Below are 26,610 nucleotides of genomic sequence, written 5' to 3' on the forward strand. Positions count from 1 at the left end.
CTTCAGCTCCTGTTTGTGAGAGCCTTCCAACTCAGGGACTCAATACAGAGTTCCTGTTCATGGAGTCTTCCAACTCAGGGACTTAACACCAGCAGGCCACTCACCCCAGTTCTCAGGCCTTGGCTTCAGGCCTGAGATTCAGGTTGGGAATTACAATAGCCTTATTCTCAGCCCTTCAGACTTGGACTGAATTTTATGCCACCAGCTTTCCTGATTCACCAGCTTAGAGAGTGCATATCATGGCATGTCTCATCTTCCATAATAGAATGAGCCAATTCCCATTAAAACAAAACAAAACAAAACAAAACAAAAAAACTCTTATACATCTATGTATATATTCTATTAGTTCTGTTTCCCTGGAGAACCTAATACAACTATTTTTTCACATTTGTGTTTTGTATATTTCATGTGTATTTTGAAGTATTTTCACTGTTTTTTTTTTTATAAAAGACTAAGTAGAAACTAATCAGTGCTACTTAGTTTTCTACAGAGAGAAAATACATAGTAGCTGTTGAGTTAAATTTTAATTTTGGTGGCCTTACTTGACAAAATTAATAGTTGGAAAATTTATTTCCATTTCTTTTCTGTTTAATGTGTTTTCTGCTCTATGAAATTAAAAAATCTAGAAACTACCCAATGAGAAAATTTTTTTAAATAATAAAAGGGAAGATAAAATAGGGATCTGAATGAAACCAATAGCAAATAATTGAAAGCAGGAAATAAACAGAATATCAGAATGAGAAATCCCCAGAATTGTGTGTTCAAGCAAAGATACAAGAATAAGGATGAAGTCTAATATGAGTCTTTATTTTCATCTTGGTTGACTGGAACAATTACAGTTTTATTCTCAAATAAAATGAAGTACTATAGGAGAAATTTTAAGTTAATTTTTGTCCATTTGCTCCTTAACAGGAGAGATTTGTGCTGTCTTAATAACTAGAATGAACAAAAATTAGCACACCGGAGCTAAATGCTTGTGAAAAATATGACAGTTTTTAAAAACAATTTGCATTCTGTAAAAATCACAGATTTTAAGTATATATTTCAGTTATGCATTTATTTAATTTACCAAGTTTTGCAACCATTACCACAGGCCAGTTTTAGAACATTTCTATCTTCCTAGTAACATCCCACATGCCCGTTTTTACAGTTAATCTCTATAAAGACAACCACTAACCTAGTTTCTGCTGGTTATAGGTTTGCCTTTTCCATAGATTTTATAGACTGATCATACAGCATGTGGCCTTTTGCATTCCCTTTTTCATGTAGCATAATGACTTTGAGTTTCATCTATATTATATTTCAGTAGTTTGTTCTTTTTTATTCTGAATAGAATCCATTGTATGGTTTTATCACATTTTCCTTATCCATTCACCAGCTGATAACTTTTGGATTTTTTCCACTTTTTGGCTATTATGAATTAATCACACCATGAACATTTACATAAACATCTTCAAGTGGACATATGTTTTATTTTTCTTGAGTAGATAAAGTAGAATCAGATCAGATCAGATAAGATCAGTCACTCAGTCGTGTCCGACTCTTTGCAACCCCATGAATCGCAGCACGCCAGGCCTCCCTGTCCATCACCAGCTCCCAGAGTTCACTCAGACTCATGTCCATCGAGTCAGTGATGCCATCCAGCCATCTCATCCTCTGTCGTCCCTTTCTCCTCTTGCCCCCAATCCCTCCCAGCATCAGAGTCTTTTCCAATGAGTCAACTCTTCGCATGAGGTGGCCAAAGTACTGGAATTTCAGCTTTAGCATCATTCCTTCCAAACAAATCCCAGGGCTGATCTCCTTCAGAATGGACTGGTTGGATCTCCTTGCAGTCCAAGGGACTCTCAAGAGTCTTCTCCAACACCACAGTTCAAAAGCATCAATTCTTCAGCACTCAGCCTTCTTCACAGAAGTAGAATAGGATACTGTAAATACTTTCTTAACTTTTTAAGAAACAGACAGACATTTCCAAAGTGGCTGCACCATTTTACATCTTAATTAGCAATTATGAGAGTTCCATTTTCTCTACATCTTTGTCACCATTTGTTATTGTCTGAATTTTTGCTTAAAAATAAAATTCTAGGGAGTCTGAAATCAAATTTCATTCCAGGCTTAATTGTTAATTTCCAAATGGTTAAAAATTTGAGCATATTTTATATACTTATTAGCAATTCACATATTTTATTTGGTGAAATGTCTATTCAGATATTTACCCCATGTTTATTGGGGTTGTCTGTCTTCTTGGTATTAAGTAGCAAGATTCCTTACATATTCTGGATATATATCCTTTACCAGATACATGATTTGAAAATATTTCTTACTCAGGATGTTTCTTGTCTTTACATTTTCTTAACGGTGTCTTTCTAAAAGATAGCAGGTATTTTTAAATACAGCTTTCGGTTTGCAGAGTAATTGAGCAATAGTTCAGAGTTCCATACAGCAACCAGCTATCTTTCTGTAATTTGTCATTTAGTTGCATTACAGTCTGATGGCATACTCTACATTTGCTCAAATGCAGTCTGTCTAATGTTCCATGTTACCTTGAGAAGAATCTGTAGTTTATTCTTGTTTGATGAAGTATTCCATAAATATCAGTTAGATCCATTTGTAGTGCTCTTCAGGTCAACTCTATTTTTGGAGATTTCTGCTCACTTGATATGTCCACTATTGATAGAGAGTGTTGAAACTTTCATCGGTGGTAGTGGTTCAGTTCTGTTTCTCCTTGCAGTTATATTAGCTTTGTCTCATATATCTTGACAGTCTGTTGTTAGATGTATTTTTGTTAAGAATTGTTATGTATTTTTTTTTGGTAGAATTGGCCCCTCTATTATTATATAGATGTCCCTCTTTATCCCTGATATTTTTCTTGCTCTGAAGCTGGCTTTGTCTGAAATTAATATGGCTACTTCAGCTTTCTTTTGATTAATAATAGCATCACATTAAATATATCCTGCCACTCCCTTCTGGCCTGCAGAGTTTCTGCTCAAAATTCAGCTGATAAACTTATGAGGATTCCCATGTATATTATTTGTCGATTTTCCCTTCTTGATTTTAATATTTTTTTTCTTTGTATTTCAGTGTTTATCCATGGTGTCACAAATGGCAGAATTCCCATTTTATGTCTGAATAATATTCATATACATACTATGTTCCTCTCTATGTAACACTTTATTCATCTAGAAACTTAGATTGTCTTCATGTCTTGGATATTATAAATAATGCTGCATAACCCTCCCAGATTTCAGACCATGCTACAAAGCTTGTTGTTGTTTCATCACTAACTTGTGTCTCAGTCTTTTCGACCCCATGGACTGTAGCCCACCTGGCTCTTTACCTGCATCTCTTCACCAGATTCTTTACCACTGAGGCACCAGGGAAGCCCACCACAAAGGGACAGTAATTAAAACATCAAGGTATTGACCTAAAATTTGGATCAACAGAACAGAATACAGAACCCAAAAGTGTCTGACTCTTTTGCGACCTCATGGCTCCTCCAGGCTCCTCTGTCCATGGGATTTCTCAGGCAATACTGGAGTGGGTTACCATTTCCTTCTCTGGAGGAACTTCCTGACCCAGAGATTGAATTCATATCTCCTGCATTACAGGCAGATTCTTTACCACTAAGCCACTTGGGAAGCCATCTATAGTCAATCAATCTTCTACAAAGAACACAAGAAAATACAATGGAGTAAGACAGTCTCTTCAGCAAGTGGTATTGATAAAGCTGGACAGCCAAACATAAATCAATGAAGTTAGAATACACCCTCACATCATACACTAAAATAAACACAAAATGGCTCATAGACTTAATTATAAGACACGACGCCATAAAACTCTTAGAAAAGAACATAGGAAAAACATTCTCTGACATAAATTGTACCAGTGTTTTCTAAGATCAGTCTCCCAAGGAAATAGAAATAAAAACAAAAATTAACAAACAGGACCTAATCAAACTTGCAAACTTTTGTGCAGGAAAGGAAACCATAAACAAGTACAACCTACTGACCAGGAGAAATTACTTGCAAATAATGCCACCAACCAGGCTTAGTTTCCAAAATGTATGAACAGGTAATATAATGCAATAACCTAAAAAAAACAACAACAACAAAAAAAAACAAAACCTAATTGAAAAAAGGGCAGAAGACCTAAATAGACATATCTCCTAAGAAGATATATAGATGGCCAATAGGCACATGCAAAGATACTCAGCATCACTAATTATACAGAAATGAAAATAAAAATCACAATGAATTACCACCTTACATCAGTCAGAATAGCCATCATTTAAAAACCTAGTCTGATTCACTCTTAGGGCAGATCCAGATGCACCTGATAGAAACAGCTATAAAAAGGTGAATATTTCAGTCAAATATTAAAGTGAACTCAATGAAAATTTTCTGAAAATAGAATTAGCATAGAATAGAAGACATGGTATATTATATAATTAAATAATGAAAAACAACCATTCTGTGATGTAGTCAGGAAATGGAGTCTTAGAGTAGAGGAAAAGAGCTATCATGAGAGCATCTCTTTCTATTCAAGGATTCTATGATCAGCAACCTCACTGAGTGCTGATGGGAGCACATGCAATTTCTTAGTTAATAAATAGCAAAGGTGATTCATTTTGATTTCTGTTGGTCATACCCAAGACTAAATAACATACTAGAAAGAACCTGGAAATTACCACTGTGCTGTTTTCCTAACACGTCACTTATTAGCAAGTGATTTTTTTATTCAGATCCCTTTTCTATAAAATTCAGATCAACTATTTTCAAATCAGACTGCTTGTGCTAAGGCTCCACTCCACAGATTATTAATCAGTAGATCTAGGGCACAGACCAGGAATGTGTGTTATTTGAATAAACCCTCCTAGATTTTCTTGCATCAATATTTCCTGTTAGACATTCTTGAGAATCTTTAATGTTTATTTCTTATAGGTTTATCATGATGATTATAGTCATAGAGATTAACTATACTAGAACTATACTAACTATATTAGAAGTGTTTGGTTTTATTATGGGTGTCCTTATTAGTTCAGTCTGAATTTACTCTGCAGTTTTCATATTCATGGTCTTAATATCTTGTATGGACAAGGTATATCTTGGAATTAGGGCCCATGCATGTTCTTAGATATGTTTTACTTCCTGCCCTATCCAACCAGGCAGGGTCACCTAGGAAAACAGCTTCTGGATTTGTTGGCCCTTTTGTTCGTGGATGTAGAAAACTTGAAATAGATCCACAAAAGCATAGCAACATATTGGACTACAAGTTTTGGGGAATGTTTAAGTTCCCTTGAAAGTAGTTTTGCTCAAATGATAATTTTGTAGTCACAGGGAGAAAGCAAAGGATGTACCTGCTTTATCCCATTTTCCTGCAGTTTGCAAATGTGCCTCATATTGTTTAATAGCATATCAAGAATTAAAGATACTGAGCAGTTTATGTTAATTTTCACAAAAGGAGTAAGACTTACTACTCAGTGTAAATGTGTTTTATAATGTTTCTGACTCCTCTAGATAGCACACACTTAACTTTTCTTAATGTGCTGAGGAAATGAAAGGCAACAATGGCTTATATTTAGCATTGTAAGTACTCCTTGCTCAGAATCTTGCCGTTGCACCTGCCTGCAAGTCCCTGACCAAAGGGAGTTTATTCAACAGCACAGCATTGTCTAGGAAAATGAGAGCATAAAGTGTGTAGGAAATAAATCTAGAGCTGCTAGTAGAAACTTATGCCAGCATTTTCATATTAAAACAATTTTGGCAGAGATTTTAAAAGTTCTAGTTTACAATTATATCCAATATTCATTGTGTGACAGTTGATGCCCTGATGAATTGTTGGCAGACGCTACATTAACAAAAATTTTCTAGGAGAGTCAGGCCCTGCTGTAATTGGACTGAGTGACCATGCACCTTTGTCATTCTGGGCTACGTTCCATCAGACCATCTGAAGAGGCTGGCTTCATAATAGGCACTCTTCATTGTACTCCTGTGGTTTTTTTTTAAGAAGGAACAGGCATGCCTCCAGATTATATGAGGACAGTTACCTAAGGTCTTTAGAATAAATTACTGCTTTTTACATTAGATAATAGATTTCCATGTTTACTCTCCTATAACATATTAATTTAAATCATGCAAAATGTAAACTTAAGTATGCTTTCTTACCAGATGTCATATAGAAACCATAAGAATACTGGGTAACTTATAATTTGGTAAATATAAATAGCCTAATAAGCATGTTAACAATTATTATAAGGAAATAGATCAAACAGTGATGTGTAAATACAAAGCTTAATCTTGTTGATAACTCTTTGACCTCTCTTACCTTCCCTGAGACAAAATGGTTTTCTCCTCATGCTTGGAGTGTTTATCCCATATCATAATCCCTCTTGCAAGGTGATTATATGTATGAGGTTCTCATTTTGCATTAGATAATAGGCAATTTGAGGACAGATATAAAAGTATTGATATTTCCTTCAGAACCAAACAAAATGCAAATCATAACAGATGCTTTTAAATAGTTTTCCAAAATATCTAAAATGATGAAGTTAGGGCTTCCTGTTTCCAAATTTTAACTATTTCATGTAATGAATGAATTATGGTTCAGAGAGGGAATGCAACTTGCCTGGAGGAGCCTGGTAACAGAGAACATCAGTGTCAAATCCTGCCTCCCTCCCAGGCCACTGTTCCTCCACTACCTACCATCAACTTGATTCAACATTCCATTTTTAATCTTTGAACTTCTTCCAGTTTCTGCCTTTTTAAATATTAAAACAGTACTAAAGTATCCTTCTATAATAAATTTTAAAAAAGCATTTCATACTCAAAAATCGCATGAGAGAAAAATTTAGCCGATGTTTCTTAAAAACTTGATACTTAATTTCATTTTTTCTTTTATATATTCTGAAAATCATGTTTGTTTTTAGCCCCCAGCTTGTCCCAGATATTAATTAAATATGAAGAATGAATTGGACCTTTTAACTGTCAGATGTATTTTTTCTAGGTAGAATTTCAGGTTGCCCAGAATGCATTTGTATTAAGTATTTTGAGTTCTTTTAGTGTATACAGAGAAGTCATCAGAGACAAAACTAATGCCTCTTGTGAAGTAGAACCAAGTGCTCAATACCATTAACAAAGTTACTTTAATCAACAGAATCAGAGATTAAAACCCAGAGAAGACTTTAAATGAATCTCTGATAAATCATCTCATCTGCTTTAATTCTTAAAGTATTACTGTTTATTTCAGAGGCAGAATGGAGTGTAACTTAAACTAAATGCAAAAGAGGCTTTTCTTTTATAGGCTTTCCAGTAATTTTTTTTACTCTATCGTAGTGCCTGTTTTGGTTTTTGTTAACATTTGTTAAGTAAAGCCCTAGGTATCAGATGGTGCCCCAAGGTTTGAGAAAGACCTCAAGCTCAAGGAAACTGAAATACAGAGGTTTGCCAATCACAGGTCCTGGAGGAACACAAGGCATTCCTCCTTGAGCTACATGGGAGTGTCCAGGCCAAAAGGAAGCAGCAGGACCTGGGGCATATGCCTCTGTTAGGGTTGGTGTGGAGGGCTTGAGGTTCCAGGGTAGGCTGGATCAGTCAATTCAAACTGAAAGGAGCAGTAGCAGAGTTTCAGTAAGCTTCCCAGGGTTCTTACCTAAGGGTCTCACAAGCAAAGGAGCCGAGAAACAGGAGGACCTGTATTACCAGCAGCACTGGAGCAGTCCCATTAGGACCTTACACTTCCCTGTGCCTCTGCTGGCTGTTATGTAGGAAACGCAATGGAGGATGGCGCTGGGGGCTAGTGTCAGCTTCAGGCCCTTGAAGGCCGCTGAACAACACACAATGGATGCCGATGCAACAGTATTACGGAGTAATTTTACTCACGGTGCCCTTTAACAAAGGTCATTCTAAATATACAATTTTATTTCCATATTTTCTAAATGGGATATTTGCACTGAAGCCAAGTATGTGAACGTTCCTTAATGAAAACCTTCTGAAGCACCTGAATGCTTAAGTTGGTTAGATTGATCTGCTGATTCTGCCTTGAGGAGGAAAACAAATGAAAATTCAGGAAGGATAAAGGCATTCTCCAAGGTTAAGATGTCTCAAGGAAGATGGGTGGTTGGTTAAGCTGACATTTTTCCTGCCCTGTTAAATCATGAACAGGAAAGGATCAACGACAGCCATACATTCTTTGGCAATGTCAACATCATCCAATGACCAGGATCATTATGTTGACACCACGACTGAAAATTAAAATGACTGAACAGCTGTGTTTCTCTTCTGATACAAGTATTTGTCAACAAAATGGAGAAATTTTGACGTAAAAAAGCTTTGGAAGGGAAAGAAAGCGTAGGAACTAAGCCTAATTGAGCATCTAATACATGCAAAATACTCCTTTAGAAACCACTGCATAAATTGTGTTTCATCAAAACTCCTGTCAGGTAAGGATCATTCTGCCTACCTTACAGATAAGGAATCAGAACCTCCTTAAGATAAAGTAACTTTCCCCAGTGTACCCACCAAATAAGAGCTAAAGGAATTCTAACCCCGATGGACTCTTTACTCCATTCACCTAGCTGAGTTACCTTCATTAAATCATTTCACTTGATGTCAGAAATTTTGAATGTATGCATCATTATCCCCATTTCACAAATGAAGGAAAAGTGAAGTCAAATTGGTATTTCCCATCCATCATTTCACGAACAAGTACTGGCCTGTCATGAAGTTTTCAACAGTATTGGAATGTAGAAAACTGACATTTAATATCAAATAACAGAATATTAGTAGATTTTCCATGGGCCAATCTCTCTAATTTCTTTTGATATTTGATCCTTTATACATATTAGTATTAAAATGTTATTCCTTCTTTGAAATATCACTGAAACTAGCAGTGGATTTTGCTTGTTGGTTTATTTGTTCTGATGTCAAAATCTGTTGTTGGTGTTTAATCTTATTTTTCTGTAAAATATCAAAGAAACCTCAAAATATCAGAAACTTCAAAGTTCATTATCAAAGATATTGGAATTAGTCAGCCTTTATAAATAATAAAATAATGCTATTTACAGCAACATGGATGGGCCTAGAGATTTTCATACTGAGTGAAGTAAGTCAGAGAAGGAGAAAGCTTATATGACATCCCTTATATGTGTAATCTAAAAAGAAATGATACAAAGAGCTTAGTTATAAAACAGAAAGAGACTCACAGACTTAGAGAATGAACTTATGGTTGCAGGGGGTGAGGGTGGGGTAAAGGATTAGTTAGGGAGTTTAGAACAGACTTGTACACGCTGCCATATTTAAAATGGATAGCCAACAAAGACCTACTGTATAGCTCAGGGAACTCTGCTCAATGTTATGTGACAGCCTGGATAGAAGGGGAGTTTGGGGGAGAATGGATACAGGCATAAGTATGGCTGAGATTATAACACTGTTAATTGGCTATACCCCAATACAAAATATAAAGGTTTTTTTTTTTTTCCTTATAAAGATAGGAGATGGAGTTGGGACTCAAATTTGTTTGTGCATGACTCTCAAGCCATTAAAATGAGAATCCTGACCATTGTTAAAGATACTCCAGTATTAGAGTCTGCACCAACATGGTAGGATTATGTATTTTTTCCACACAGAGGTAAATAATTAAAGGGGCTTGTCTCAACTAAATTTGTTATTACTTTGCGTACTTTTGTGGCCATGATATAACATTTTGTCAGATAGTAATCTGTGCCCAAAGCACAGAAACAAATGGATGATTCTGGAGGTGTTGGTGAAGAAGTGTATGTGAGAAAGAGTGTGTAATTACTTTAATAAAGATATGTTCATGGCTCATCCCATTTCATAATTTGCAGACCCAGCTAGGTCGCCTGTATAATGAATAGTTGAGCTGCACATTGAAGTAGCTGAATCTGTGCAGACTTTCCTGATCAATCTCCATTTGAGTTTCTAGAAATAGGTACAATATTCATCAGGTTGATGAATTTTATCTAATTGAGAGTATTTTGAAGGTTTGTGCCTTCAGAAGTGCTTAAATCAGTTGCCTTTCTGAATAACACTAGGAATTTTATGAACCCCATCTCACGAAGTTTCCACGATGCCTGTGAGGCACACACACAAAAATAAACTTAAAGGTTGTGTTCATTTTAAGATCAAAGTATCAAAAAGATTAGAATTGTCTTCCAGCCACATAATATTTTCTTTAAAGTCGAAACTTAATAAGTTTTCATTGTTCAGATGATCAAAGGCTTGTCTCAACTAGTCAGCTGTGCTTACCATACTCCACCATAAATCCTATGGTATCTTTCTCAAGACAATGACCTCAAGTAATACCTCACACACAAAAAATGATTTTGAGGTCAAATGGATTTAGGAAATGGTTATATCATATCTCCTAAGAGATTTATAGTGCTTTTACACATTACAGAGAAGTGGATTTCAAATTTCACTGTTCATTTGAATTGCTCGATTGCTGATTAAAAATGCAAGCCCTATATTCATATGACTGAATTTTCACCCAGGAGTATTATATTTAACAAGCACTCCATGAGAAGATCATTCAAGACCAAAGATTTAAGAAATTTTGTATTAAAGACTCTGAGAAGAACTACCTTAAATACCATTGTTTAATGTTCAAGTAAAGTTTTCCTCAAACTTAAATAACTTATATACTCCCCTATTCAAAAATATATTTTGGGAAGCCTTACACTCTGCATGTTATTTTCTGCATTTTGAGCTTGATTTTGTACATTTGTTTAGGTTTTTTCCCCCCTCCAAGGCTGAAGGCAAGTATAATAAAAACAAAGGTCAGTTGTACTATTACAATAAAAACAAAATACTTGTAATATTCCAGGGAAATTCTAGTTTCTGGGTCTAACTCAAACCCATACAACATAAAAAGAAAAGAAAAATTAGTATAGAAGATTCCTCATGTAGCTGCCTAAAATTCTTTGGACTAAGGCACTCAAAGTTTTGACTACTCTTCTATATACTGTAGACTTATTTTGAAGAAGGGGCTATGTACAACCCTCTTATCAAATATAACTAAATCTCATCATTTGACAAACTCAGGCACTTAATAAAATTTGAAAGGACTAAAATATTTTCATAGCCAATGTTCCATTTTTTCATTTATTATTTACTCAGTGATTACATATGACCATTTGCTATCTAATAGGATCTAGGGCTGGGATCTAGGGTTGAAAAATGTAAGCTCTGTCTTCAAGGAACTTACAATATATTGAGGCATCAAACATACATATACATATAAAATCATTTAGTGTCAATGTTTCTAATGCACTGTACATTTAGTGAAAGTGTGATGAGCCTGTCTAGTGGTGAAAATAATGCACTGGGAAGGGAGAAACTAGCTGGTCTTCAGGATCTCACAGTGAGGAGGGACTGTTACGAAGGTGTGGAGGGGAGAGCATGCTACACAGACACAGAAGGGTAAAGTGACATGCTGCACATTCAGTCAGGAGCCAGGCAGAGTAATAATGGGGAGCAGGTGAGAATAACTTTGCCTTCAAATCTGAATTGGAGTAGGTTAAATATCCTACACAATTTCTTTAGTTATCATCCACTCCTAGAATTTATGGAAAGTTAGAGTTCAAATCAGGTATCCTCCTTGTCTGACTTCAAAGAGACTAACTTGTTCAAGGTTAGAGTTACACAGTGGCCATGAACTATTAGACTCCTCGTCTCTGTTTTATACATTTTCTACAGGGAAAGGATTATAGAGATATCACTAAAAAGTACATATTCTTACATTAAACAGTTTTGACATTTACTTTAAAAATGTATTTAAGTAAAAAAAAATGATGAAAAGGAAGAGATAAAGGGAGAATTGAGAGGCAGTGAGGAAAAGAGGAGGGGAAAGAGGCTGACTGAGGAGGAAGGAAGAAAGAGAGGGATGGAGGGAAGAGACATTCAATATTTTTAACCCTTGGTTAATATGAAAATGAAAGCCAACTGGAATATGCTGCCAGTAAGTCATTTTCTTTAAGACTATGGAAGCTAGTAAGTAAGAAGGGATATCCTGGCTAGTGAAATATATGATCTTATTTGCAGAAATATAATCTTTTTTAAGGTGTTGAAGACTTTTTGCTAGACAGATTGATGTTGAGCAAAACAGACAGACTGGCAGACATGTCTTCAGCAATTATGTGTTTACTTGGAATCGGTAGAGAATTACAGTGTGGGCATCTGCAATCATGGTGAGCAAGGTCCAAGTCCCCACAAAGCAAAGGAAAAAGGACTTTTTATGGAGGGGAAAAGAGAGTTGGAAGGGCTACAATAAACAGAGTTCTTGGCTTTTCATGGGCTGAATTGTTGCCAGGAAAGAAGAGGAGTCTGTGTTCATCTTGTTGGGCTCTACTATTGTTGTGGCATATGAGAGCTCCCCTTTTGGTCTCCTGATTCCATTTAATTGTGATTTCAGTATATTTATTTATTTTTTTTACAATGATCATAATGTTTACATTGTTTTCTGGCTTGCAATCTTGATGTTCCTGCAGGCATATAGACCATGAATATATTTAAATCTTAAAAGTCGAGATACATCAGGGATAATAGAATATAGTAGTTGTGCAACTCTTTATTTTTAAAAACTTTTTGCAAAGAAGGAATTTTTCATTGGAATAGAGCTCTTTTTTAGTAGCTGTCTGTCATAAGCATGACTGAGACCCCCAAATGGACTGTGAATAATTGCCCTCTCCCTGGGATCTCAGTCATGTTGTGATCATTTTGTCCCTTGCTTGACCTTTCAGCTTGTCTCAAAGTGAAGGAAATTTACCAATGGGAAGATTTCAAGCGAGATTTTCTGTTCCTTTCCTTCATTTAACTTCACTGACCTTCTTTCAATCGCAGCTTTTTCAGGAGAACACGGCCTGTTCTACGAAGCATGATGAAAATCTTCCAAACAATGACACTGCAGAATCATCACCTGTCCCGCAGGTATTTTGTTTGTTTGGTTGTTTGTTTTGATTGTCAGAAAACACTTTTTGAAGCTCGTGGGTTCTATGATTTTCTCTCTTGCTCTAGCTGAAGCCAGGATGCTGTATTACCTAATACAAGATATATTTCTCACCTATTGCCTCTGGACCTTTCCATGGCCACTGTGCCTGCCACTAAGCTTTGGTTTGATTAGCTGAAGTCCTAGAAGAACAAGGGCAAGGGAAGTGTCTTACCCTTCCCCAGAAACCAAGGAACAAAACAAAAGTAAACAGAAAACAAAAAGTACACTTACATTCCTTAGAGGACAAAGAAGATAAATGAAGACTTGAGAAACAGAAGGTAGAAAGACATACGTATCCCCCACAAAACAAACATAACTCAGGAGCTTCATTCTGAACTCTATCTAGAAGTTCTATATTTGACCAAATATATTGCATCATAGCAATTATTAAGAGTCATTTTACTTCAGTTCAGTTGCTCAGTTGTGTCCGACTCTTTGCAACCCCATGAACCGCAGCATGCCAGGCCTCCCTGTCCATCACCAACTCCCAGAGATTACCCAAACTCATGTCCATTGAGTCGGTGATGCCATCCAACCATCTCATTCTCTGCCGTCCCCTTCTCCTCCTGCCCTCAATCTTTCCCAGCATCAGGGTCTTTTCATTTTACTTAACACCACATTTTTCAGTTTGGGGGTTAGATTAATCAAAGTTTGAATGGTTTGGCCAAAGTTTTCTCAAAAAAGTTTTTGAAATTTTTTTCTATTTGTAAAACATATTTTATGTGCTTTCACAAAGTAACAGTGTTAACATAAATGAGTGCTAACACTTGTTTTCTGCCTGGCATTGGTTTTCTGTAAGATGTTTGTTGAGATAGTTGAGTTATTGTTTAATTTTTACATTAAACATTTTTTAGTCTGATTATCTTTTCCATATTGTTTGACAGGGTGAAGCAGTGCCTCCTTGTACTGAATGTGATGAGGAAAAAAAACCAGAAAACCAAATGACTGACACCGAAGGGACAGCAAATAGAGAAAAAAAATTACTGTAAATACCAAGAAACTGTGTTAAAAAACATCCATTTGCTCTTGTATTCATACTCTTTTTAGACCACAAGCTTGATGGAAATACTAAGTTTTTAAAGCATGCAACTTTTTCACAATTTTATGTAACTTTATAAAGTAGTCTACAAGTTTTCCAAAAGATTCCAGGCCAATTATGATCCTTAAGCAATAACCTAATTAAAATGGATATCTGCAGTCACAAGTCGTCATTGTCATTAGTAAGTTGCCCAGTATAAAAATTGGTCTTTTTTACAACTCAAATGGAAAATAACATTTAATATTTCTGGTTAATTTGGGTAGCCAGTATTTCCCTGATCTAGTTGTTGTTTTTTTTTTTTAATCAACTGGAGAATAACTAAATGTTGCAGATCCTTAACATCCTTAGAATACAATTTGAAACCATATTTTAGTCCATGCTGGTTAACTGGAATCACTTTTCTTAAGGTTGGAGTCTGTACTGTTCCGAATGTATCATTTGTTTGATGGCATTCGTTGCTATTCTCATTATTATTTAGAGCCATTTCTAATAATGCCAGGGGTTTAGTCAGTTAAGAAAACTCATTAAATACATTTAGTATGATGCAGACAAAATATCAAGAATGAATGTCTAAGTTACTGACACAATTGATTAGATTTTTGGCAGTCTATGGACACACCCTTATGGTTGTCTGCTGGCTTACTGCAAGTTACAAATCAAGCTCAGTGTGAATTTAGATATGAAATTGGGTAACAGAATGTGGGATGGGAAGAGGGGTCTGGGATACAAACATGCAAGCAGATAGTATACATCTTAAAATGGAGACTTGAAAGTAAATAGCCTTATAGAACTAATGAACCCCAATTTGTATATTTTGAAAAAAAAATTATCATTAAATCAATGGCTTTGGGAATCTCTGACGTTGGGACTCTACATAGGAATTGTTGTTCAGTTGCTAAGTTGTGTGTGACCCTGCAAACCTACAGACTGCAGCACACTAGGCTTCCCTGTCCTTCACTATCTCCCGGAATTTGTTCAAAATCATAGAGTACCACTGATCAAATAAATTCACTCTTGAATAGTCTGCTTCCTCTCAAGCAAGAGGAATTGATACTGATCAAACTTACAGACTAAAATTAATGGGTTAAATGATGTGGTTAGGTTGTCTGCAACAAATATATTCACTTCTGTTGGTTAGACTCATTCTGTAGAAAGCACATAAAACCATTGTTTTTTTAGAACAGATCTGCCAAGCCACAATTAATTTGGAGCACAATATGCTGGCAAGCTACATATATATAAAATAAAATCTGTAATGAATAGATGAACTTAAATTGTGGGATGTAATGGCCCAACTTTGATCACAATGACATATTCAAAGAAATGTAGTGATCTGGAGAAATGCCAAACTATCATTAACAGTAAAAGTAATACCATGACATATTAAGATATGTCTAAGTAATAATGTGACATTAAGATATGTCTAAGGTACCTAAGAAAGATAACTAGTTTTATAGATGATTTGTAGAGTCTTGGGGTGAAATGATCAGGACAGAAGTGATCAAGCCTGAAGTTCTTGCCGACTCCTCAGTTCTAAAAATCATTTGATTTGATGAGATGGAATATTGCTAGTTTCCCAAGTCTTATTTCTTGTAATTTTCATACTGTACCGACAAACTCTTAACCATCTCTAAAGGTTTATGAAAGGGAAGTAGATAATTTAGTTTAATTTAGGTGTACTTTCCTACTTCTCCCCTCCATGGCTCCAACTTCAGTCCTAGTTCATATGGATCCTATGGAAAGTTAATCACCATTTCACTGTGTATGTCTTGAGGAGTCTTTGAAATAATAAAGAGTCACTCTGGTATTTTTCTGAAAATTTTAGAGGGTAACATAATGAGAGAGAATCTGGCTTAATATTAATCAACAGCTTCATCTGTAAATTATTTTTTCTATGCTCTGAATTCCTATTCTAGTCCATAATAATATAATCAATTTGTTTCTCTTAATTACTGACATGATCAAGTGGGCTTTGACTGATTATAATGTACACATTCTTCTTTAACAAGAGGTAGCATTATTCATCCTACGGAGTTTACTGTGGTGTATTCACTGCATTATTTGTTAAAAAAACAAAACTTTTGTGATAGAAAAATTTCATAAACATTTTTAAGAAATATTCTAGAAATTCCTTTTAACAGTTAATCACAGAATTCTTTTTAGTGTGTACTATTACTTGACTTTATGAATGCATTTTATTTATCTCAATCCATCAATTGGTTTAAAATAGCAAACGTGTGGCTTTTGTACATAAGAGAGTTAACATTTCTTATTTTTTAAAGTAACTTCTATATAAATAGATGTTATTTTTGAGGGGCTAACATTTGTAGCCTAGTTATCTGCATATGGGAAAAAAAAAAGTAACCGAATTTAGACTGTAGATAGTACAGTTCTACTATGTACTGTAATGGTAAGCAGTGAAAAATTACATATGCTTTGCAGAATGTAAATTGGTTCCTATTGAGAAACAAACACATTTTCCAATGGAATAACTTAATATAGGTACTACCACAACTATTATCTCTAGTTATTTTCAAAAACTAAGCAATGCTATATACTCATTCTAAGTTGGAAATTGGTTTTGGATTTTGTGTTTCCTTTTATATGCATTAACTGTGTAAACTAGTGCCTAAAATGTGTAAGACCTAAATGAAAGCTGCCTATGTCTATCCTGTGCCAACATTCTCAAGATGAAAAGTGAAAAATTAACTCAGCTGGATGTGGTTTTCTGTGTGATCTCAAATCTTTGAATACTGAATGTCCATGACTAATTTTTTTTCATTCTTCAATCCTATATTTAGCATTGAAGTGCTATTTGAGCAGCATCTGTTTCATAAAGTATACTGGTTTAAAAGCTAAGACTGGGACATTCACTGTTTTAGATGGACAGTGTGGATAGCTGGATTAAAACAGTATTTGTGAACTTCGCTAAAATGGAATCTTTTGTTTTTGTAGCTCAGATACTACAAATATATATACTACAAATATATAATCAGCACTACTTGAAGTAGAGGTTGAACTTACTAGTGACACCAGTGAGCAAGGTTAACTGGTCAGACTGAGAGACTAATGAAAACGGCTACTTAGGGGACATTTTCTTAGTCATGTATACATTCTTAAATTTCCCCAAACTATTCATTCATCTGGGTTACATTACATAATATTGATGGTCAAGTGGTGAATAAAAGGTACCGGAAAATGGCCTATTTTTGCTCAATAAATGTTTGTTTCCAAGACTATTATGTATATATCTACATAAACTAATTGAAAAACATGTATTAACTTTTTAAAATAGCACTTGCTTCTGTGTTAAATGATCTAAGAAATTTTTTGAAATCTCATCCTGGAAATTTCTTTGATCTCTCTTTGCCTCTGTCCAAGAAAACCCGTAATTAGTGTTGTGTTTTTGTTGTTGTTGTTGTTGTTGTTGTTTATAATAGAGTTCCATGTTGGCAGAGATTTTTGTCTGTTTGCAAATGAGTTTCAAGTGCTTAGAACTATTTGTTCCATAAAAGCTGCTCAAATATCTGTTGAATGAATGAATTCAGAACCTGAAGCATCCAAGGAAGAAGGAAATAAGATAGCATGCTCTAGTATACAACAGGAAATCATGACACCATCTTTTAGGAAAAGACAATAAATATATTTTTGTTTATTTTGATTTTGGGCTACTTTTCCTTTGCATTTTTATCTGAAAGGTTTTTCTTTGGGCCTATAGATGTGACTTTAAGCAAAGTAGATAGGTGCATGCTTCTGTGCTCAGTCACATCCAACTCTTTGTGACCCTGTGGGCTGTAGTCACCAGGCTCCTCTGTACACAGGATTCTCCCAGCAAGAATACTGGGGCAGATTGCCATTTCTTTCTCCAGGGGATCTTCCTGACACAGGGGTCAAACCTATCTCTCCTGTGTCTTCTGCATTGCAGGTAAATTCTTTACTGCTGAACCATATCTGTGGGAAAGCTTGTAGATATGGTGCTCCTGGATGAATTTTGGAATACAGCTTAATGTAATAGACATCACTTATATGCCATGTATGTTTCTTTAATTGGAACCCAGCTGGGACATTTACCTGAACTAGCACAAGTCACTTGATTTCTTTCAGTATAAGTTACTAAGCTCTTAGGCCCAGGGCTTAAATAGTACTAAAGTACTAAAGAATGTTCAAACCACCAGCCAACTGCATTCATTTTCCATGCTAGTAAGGTTATGGTGAAAATCCTCCACACTAGGCTTTAGCATTAGGTGAACCGAGAACTTCCAGATATTCAAACTGGGTTTAGAAAAGGCAGAGGAACCAGAGATCAAATTGCCAACACGTGCTGAATCACAGAGAAAGCAACGGAATTCCTGAAAAACATCTACCTCTGTTTCATTGACTACACTGAAGCCTGTCACTGTATGGATCGTAACAAACTGTGGAAAACTCTTAAATAGATGGGAATACCAGACAATCTTACCTGCTTCCTAAGAAACCTGTATGCAGGTCAAAAAGCAACAATTAGAACCCTGTATAGAACAACTGACTGGTTCAGGATTGAAAAAGAAGGTATGACAAGGCTGCTTATTGTCACCCTGTTTATTTAACTTATACACAGAGTACATCATACAAAATGCTGGGCTGGATGAGTTACAAGCTAGAATCAAGATTGCTGGGAAAAATATCAACAACCTCAGATATGCAGATGATACCACTCTAATGGCAGAAAGCCAAGAGGAACTAAAGAGCCTCTTGATCAGAGTGAAGGAGGAGAGTGAAAATGTTGGCTTAAAACTCAATATTAAAAAAAAAAAAAAATCCAGATATTGGCATTCAGTCCCATCACTTCATGGCAAATAGAAGGGGAAAAAGTGGGAGCCGTGACAGATTTCCTCTTCTTGGGTTCTAAAATCACTGGGACTGGGACTGAAGCCATGAAATTAGAAGACGATGGCTTCTTGGCAGGAAAGCTATTAAAAACCTAGACAGTGTGTTAAGAAGCAGACACCACTTTGCTGACAAAGGTCCATGTACTCAAGGCTATGATCTTTCCAGTAGTCACGTACAGATGTGAGACCTGGACAATAAAGAAGGCAGAGCACTGAAATATTAATGTTTTTGAAGTGTGATACTGGAAAAGACACTTGAGAGTCCCTTGGAAAGCAAGAAGATCAAACCAGTCAATTTTAAAGAAGGAAATCTTGCATACTCTTTGGAAGGTATGATGCTGAAGTTCCAATACTTTGGCCACATGATGCAAACAGCTGATACATTGGAAAAGACCCTGATGCCGGGAAAGATTGAAGGCAGAAGGAGAAGATGGCAACAGAGGATGAGATGGTTGGACGGCATCATCGATTCATTAGACACGAACTTGGGCAAACTCTGGAAGATGGTGAGGGACAGAGAAACCAGGTATGCTGTGGTCCATGGGGGTTCACGAATAGTTAGACATGACCTGGCAACTAAACAACAGTATTTCTAAAGAAGAATAGATTTTTTTTTATACAATTTATTTACTGGGCTAACATTCTGCATATACTTTTAGTGGAGAAAAGGAGTCAAAGTCTAAGGTGTTGTGAAAATCACTGAATAACATGATCTCAATGATTCCCTCTCCATTCATTCAGCTAGTCAGTCAGTCATTCATTCACTACATATTCTTTGAGATTCTAAAATGTGCCTACCATCCACTTATTTTGAGGGCCCAATAGTAAACAAAAGTAGAAATTATGAATATTAATATTGCACGTAATATATACTAGCCATGGTTTTCATTTTTTATCATTAGTATTCTCAAGATTCTGCACTCAATACACTGGCAAATTTCAAAGACTCAGCAGTGGCCACAGGACTGGAAAAGGTCAGTTTTCATTCCAATCCCAAAGAAAGGCAATGCCAATGATTGTTCAAACTACCACACAATTGCACTCATCTCACATGCTAGCAAAGTAATACTCAAAATTCTCCAAGTGAGGATTCAACAGTACATGAACCAAGAATTTCCAGATATTCAAGCTGGATTTAGAAAAGGCAGAGGAACCAGAGATCAAATTGTCAACGTCCGTTGGATCATCAAAAAAGCAAGAGAATTTCAGAAAACATCTACTTCATTGACTATGCCAAAGCCTTTGTATGGATCAAAACAAACTGTAGAAAATTCTTCAAGAGATGGGAATACCAGACCACCTGACCTGCCTCCTGAGAAATCTGTATGCAGGTCAGGAAGCAACAGTTAGAACAGGACATGGAACAACAGACTGGTTCCAAATTGGGAAAGGAGTATTCAAGGCTGTATATTTTCAACCTGTTGACTTAACTTATATGCAGAGTACATCATGGAAAATGCTGGGCTGGATGAAACACAAGCTGGAATGAAGGTTGCTGGGAGAAATATCAATAACATCAGACATGCAGATAACACCACACTTATGGCAGAAAGTGAAGAGGAACTGAAGAGCCTCTTGATGAAAGTGGAAAAAAAAAAAACTGGCTTGAAAGTCAGCATTCAAAAAACTGAATTCATGGCATCCAGTCCCATCACTTCATGGCAAATAGATGGGGAAACAATGGAAACAGTGAGAAACTTAATTTTCTTGGGCTCCAGAATCACTGCAGATGGTGACTGCAGCCATGAAATTAAAAGACACTTGCTCCTTGGAAGAAAAGCTCTGACCAACCTAGACAGCATATTAAAAAGCAGAGACGTTACTTTGCTGACAAAGGTCTGTCTGACTCAAAGCTATGGTTTTTCCGGTAGTCATGTATGGTTGTGAGAGTTGGACCATAAAGAAAGCTGGGTGCTGAAGAATTGATGCTTTTGAACTGTGGTGTTGGAGAAGACTCTTGAGAGTCCCTTGGACTGCAAGGAGATCCAACCAGTCCATCCAAAAGGAAAGCAGTCCTGAAAATTCACTGGAAGGACTGATGCTGAAGCTCCAATACTCTGGTCAGCTAATGAGAAGAACTGACTCATGGGAAAAGACCCTGGTGCTGGGAAATATTGAAGGCAGGAGGAGAAGGGGATGACAGAGGATGAGATGGCTGGATTACATCACCGACTTGTTGGACATGAGTTTGAGCAAGCTCAGGAAATTGGTGATGGGAAGCCCGGCATACTAGTCCACGGGGTTACAAAGAGTCGCACATGACTGAGTGACTGAACTGATTCTCAGGATTATGTAGAACAGATATTACAGTAATCATTATTTCACAGATGAGGAAACTGATATAGAAAAATGTTAACTGAATTGCCCAAGACTACACAGCTGGTAGGAGAAGGCAATGGCACCCCACTCCAGTACTCTTGCCTGGAAAATCCCATGGACGGAGGAGCCTGGTATGCCGCAGTCCATGGGGTCGCCAAGAGTCGGACACGACTGAGCGACTTAACTTTCACTTTTTACTTTCATGCATTGGAGGAAGAAATGGCCACCCACTCCAGTGTTCTTGCCTGGAGAATCCCAGGGACGGCAGGGCCTGGTGGGCTGCCGTCTATGGGGTCGCACAGAGTCGGACCCGACTGAAACGACTTAGCAGCAGCAGCAGCAACACAGCTAGCTAGTAAGAGGTAGGAAGTGGCTGTGGATCTGACTTGAGTTTCTGAAATCCCTGTGCTTAACTATTTCACTACACTGTCTCTCTTGCAAATGCTTTCATGGAGCTTACACTTTAGAGAAAGAGACAACGTTAATGAAGGAAGGACACAGACAACTGTATGACTGCTACCCAAGGTTCTCCTTACAGCACAAGATGGGGTGGGATGTGGGTATGAGTGTATCATAGCTGTGTGCAGTTTAAGAAAATGATATTGAACTAATTTTAATGAATATATAATATTTTTCACGAATGTCTGAAACTTCAAAATTAAATTTCGTAGGTTTCTCAGATATTAGCTAGCAATATTTGAGAGTGAATGTTTGTATTCGAAACAGCTGTGAATTAGTGCTGTTCAAAAAAGAAAGCGTCATATGGAAAAATTAGCATTGTTTTCTGTTCCCTGAAAGCTAATATACATGAGTCTATTAGGTATAGATGACAATGAAATGTAGCTTTCTTGCAGAAAAATAGAAATTTTATTTCACTTATATTCTCTCTCTGTCAGAAACGCCATACATTCAAAATCATGATGGTTGACCAGGATTATCTTGTACTGTTACAGTATTTGCATCAGAAATAAAGTAAATGTGCTGTGTGTGTGTACCCCCTTCCCTCCCTCCCTCCTCACTCCTAAATTCCTTATTTCCTTTGAGAACACTGTTTCACTTAATAGCATGTAGACATAAAGGCATCTTGGGAAGGTCATATAATGTAATATATTTCCCCCCCAAAAATCAGGCACTTTACTTGAGGCTCCTGGAAGAATCAGGTGACTGCTGCACCTGATTAACTGCCAAATGGGCATACTTTCTTGGGCAATGTGTCTACCAAGGGTGAGAAAAAGAGACAGCATCCTGTAGTGGGTCATGTCCTCTTTCTAACTCTGCCTCATCTTTGCCACTTTTTTCATGATGAAGTACCCAGTAAATCAAGAGATGGATACTAAGCAGAGGTTCTGGTTCAAGGTTAATGGATGCAACAGAATGGAGCAGAGGATGAGTCTTTGCTAGGCTCCTGTTAAAGTGACAGCATATTCAAAGTGACATGGTTGTTTTTCTCCTGCAAATTTCAGTTTGACCGCTTCCGGTATCTTTAATCTTGATCCCAAAACTTAAAGATCATTTGGGCTGGAAATCCCCAAACCTCCTCACCTTTCATTGGAATAATACAGTATGTAAAACTTAGTGTACACTTGGCAGAGAATGTATATCTTGAAATGGCCACATTTCCAATAGGAGTAAAACAGGCTGCTGACATTTTGCTTCTGAAACCCCCTGAGAATGCCTTCACCAGGTGATTCTAACATAGTGAAAGAGGAGCAGTGCAATGTGGATAAGAGATAGGGACATTATGGATAAAAGGAACAGGTAATTAAGAGCACATTTTAAATCCATTCATTTACTCTGTGACAAATCCCTCTGAAGTAGATGCATAGATGAGGCATAAATAAAACTGAATGTATTTACTAGACGCATTTCCAGTCATTTGTTACAGGATGAATATGTAGCTATCAGTATTTAATTGCATATTAGCCCAAGTAATGTTTGCAACTTTGGAAGGGTTTGAGATAGAGAACAAGCTTTCTCTGAATCAAGAGGACAGAAATCAGGTAGGTATGTTCAAAAAAAGTAAATTAGATAGTATCAAATTGGTGAAATGAACACTATGATCATTGCAAAAGAAAACAGCTTCTCACATTTTATACTCCTGGTCATAATTAAAGAGATTAAAATGGTGGAAAAATATGAACCCTTGAAGACACATCCTTATTCATCTCATAATGGAGACAGAGACTAGTTTTTGGAATCAAGATTTAGGGCAGATTTTTCTCCTCTGCTATGGTAAGCTCACTTTCTGTTTCTCCTTTCATGATCCTCTTATTTGAGGGTTATGCATTTCAAGTTTAGGATACTGGAGTTCATTAATAACTTTTAGATATTTCGGTCATCATTAAATGAACCCTAATCGTGGTTCATGTATTTTTTCATACACACGTATGTGCACTGTATGCATTTGTGCACACTCCTGTGTGCACATGCTTATTGTAGGTATTCATGTAGTAGTTTCTCTATATGTTCATGATTTCTGGTACTTGTGAACACTCTTAATTCGTGGATGCATAAATTCAATGTAGGAATACTCTCATATGTTTACATTTCTATACATGTAAACACATACCTTGAAGAAAGTGTATATAGTTTAATGATCACCCAGTGCAGTTGCAGTGAATACATTGTGCTGATCTAGGTTGTGCAAATGGACACACCAAATTAGCATTTCCATTTGATATGGAAAATTATCCCCATCCCTCGAATACAGATGCTTGCTTCATGTACCTTTTTATGTCTTTTCATTTGTCTACAGTTAGACCTAGAGTAGGGAATTGGAGTTACTCACTGGATGTTCGAAAAAGAATTTCTTTCTGCATGGTTTCCTATGTATGGAGCCTCTAAAAAATCTTCCAACTATCCTTATAGTGACCAAAGTATTTTTTATTTGGGGAAAACGAGGTGAGTAATTACACTCTTAGTTATACTGCCTGCTCTGACTGTCCTAAAGCGAGGTGCACTACACTGTTAGAGAAATAAGACGAGAACATAAGATTGGAGAGAGGGAGGTATTTCAGCTACCTCAAGTGTTAATCAGAGAATGTTCTTATGACAGGAATTTGGTACAGAAGCTTCCAGGTATAGATTACTTTGAAATCACTACACTTTTAAAAAATCAGTGTCTGTATATGAGGAAATATTTTCTTAGGTTTGTCTTGTTCTCACTTTTTTTAAATAAAGTAATGAATTGTTCCTTTGTTATCTATGTGTTTAATTTGAAATTTGAGTAAAATTTAATTAATTGTGTGTGCAATTTGCAGAATGAAATACTAATTACTCCATGGTACAACTGCCACGGTTAATTGCCTTATACTTAAGATCTGGGGTGCTTTGCACATTTTTTTCCTCAGATAATCCAAAGATAGATTTCTCTGATTAATTCATACTGTGCAATTTCTAGAAACTCCTACTTCACCAGGTGACCTGACAGGTACCTGTTGTTCTTTTAACATACCATAGATATAAATGTTGCCTGTTCTTCTCTTCAAGATTAATAAACAAGGAAAACCCACTGCTCTCTGAAGGTTGCCCTGTATGCTTTGCTTAGGCCAAGGGTTAGGACAAGCATGGTGGTGGTGGTAGAATCTTTTTTAGGAAATCCTCAGAAGCCTTTCTGAGCTTGGGTCTCAATTTTGTGACTCAAAATATACTACACTTCCAGGTCAGATTCCCAAAAATTACTTCACCATGTGCATATCTATAACCCTTAAAGAGTGTACTCATAGCTACACTAGAAGTGTGACAATATGATTGTGAGCAAAGACTTGCAGTCAGGCTTTTCGCATTAAATTCTTTGTTCACCTTCTTAACTGTGTTACCTCAGACAATTAGCTAACCTCTGTGTGTTTCAGCACATTCGCCAGGAAATTGGAAATAATAAGTTGGCATACCTCATGATAACAACAGCTATTTCCTTTAACTATTAAATGAGATCATACAAATAGGACAAACAGTAACCCCTTAATAAGCACTGCCTATATCTATCTTAAAGGTATCCATACACACATGAATATATTCACAAATGCCAAACAGGAAGATTATTATGCATTTTAAATTGGACACATATACAGTATATTTCTGCGTGTGTGTGTGTGAGAGAGAGAGAGAGAGAGAGAGAGACTTAGCAGGAGGAATGATTTGTCTTGTTTAAAAGAAACTCTTATTTTGGTTATTGGAAAAAAAAGACTGGATTTTTCAACATAATACTATCTTGAACTCATATTAATATGGATGAGTCAAAATATTATCATCCTTTTAAAAATCCCTGGGTAGTGGCACAAAGTGTCTCTCCATTTAGTTACACAATAACCTCAAACAAATTTTCTCCTATAAACATCTAATTTCTGTCTTGTTGAGAATCAAAAAATACTAATTAAAGGATTCTTTTGTTTCCTATGAATTTTATAAGAATGTAATTATATCCTTTATCCTTCTTGCATAAGTTATTTTCCAGATTGTTTTTATCTTAATAGGTAATGAATAGTTTTTTGGGGGGGATGAGAAGTTTATTTACCTAATTTGTAACCATAATGATTTCAGTAAGATGTATGGAAGGCTATAATCCAGTAGATGTTGGACACTGGTTGTCAAAAATCAGGTGAGTAGTTATATGGATAAAAATATTTACATGCTTCAATGGTATTTTTATAGAAAAAGAAAAATACATGTGCTCCAGATGGTTCTTTGGCTTTGCCAGTTTTAAACTTACATAGGCCCAGCTGTAGTCTTTCTTGGGCCTTTAAAACACCAATAAAACATTAATCAAAACCAAGCCTCATTTCAAATTTTATGGTAGAAAAGATTTTACACACATTCATGACTTTTTTGAAATTAGATTTTTATTCTCTTTTGGGAAATAGAAGCATCAAATTTCCTTTCCAATCCTCCCTCATCCCCACTTCAAAGCTTCAAAGCCTAGTGGACTTCTTTATACCCTCCCTTTTTCCCATTTTCCCTTTATTAAAGGAAAGTATGTGAACAGACTACTTCCTGATGTGCCCTCAAATTTCTTTTGAAAGAGTAAATGAGATAAGGTCTCTGGGGACCTAAATGCCCCTTGAAAAGTTTGGAATTCTTATAATGAACACACTCATTAAATACAAAGTTTTTATACTTTACAATCTATTCACTACATTGTGTCTATGCTGATTCTCCTATTTGCAAAGCAGAAATGGAGACACAGATGTAGAGAACAAACATATGGACACCAAGGAGGGCAAAGAGGGGTGAGATAAATTAGGAGACTGAGATGAACACACACACACACACACACAATGTATACAATAGATGCTACTATGCAAAAAATGGGAGAAGGCAATGGCATCCCACTCCAGTACTCTTGCCTGGAGAGTCCCATGGATGGAGGAGCCTGGTGGGCTGCAGTCC

The 26,610-nt window shown here is 36.3% G+C and overlaps 1 protein-coding gene across 1 annotated transcript in view; it reads left to right on the forward strand.

Moving 5' to 3' along the window:
• Window positions 1-17,405, forward strand: part of LUZP2 (leucine zipper protein 2) — a 270,546-nt gene extending 253,141 nt beyond the window's left edge. The window contains exons 8-9 of the mRNA XM_055581381.1: window positions 12,852-12,938; window positions 13,884-17,405. Of these exons, the coding sequence (XP_055437356.1) occupies window positions 12,852-12,938; window positions 13,884-13,988 (192 nt within the window). The 3' untranslated portion in view covers window positions 13,989-17,405. The remainder of the gene's footprint in view (window positions 1-12,851; window positions 12,939-13,883) is intronic.
• Window positions 17,406-26,610: the final 9,205 nt, after the last annotated feature.

The sequence above is a fragment of the Bubalus kerabau genome, chromosome 5 (genome assembly GCF_029407905.1).
Source record: "Bubalus kerabau isolate K-KA32 ecotype Philippines breed swamp buffalo chromosome 5, PCC_UOA_SB_1v2, whole genome shotgun sequence".
In the NCBI taxonomy this organism is placed as follows: Eukaryota; Metazoa; Chordata; class Mammalia; order Artiodactyla; family Bovidae; genus Bubalus; species Bubalus kerabau.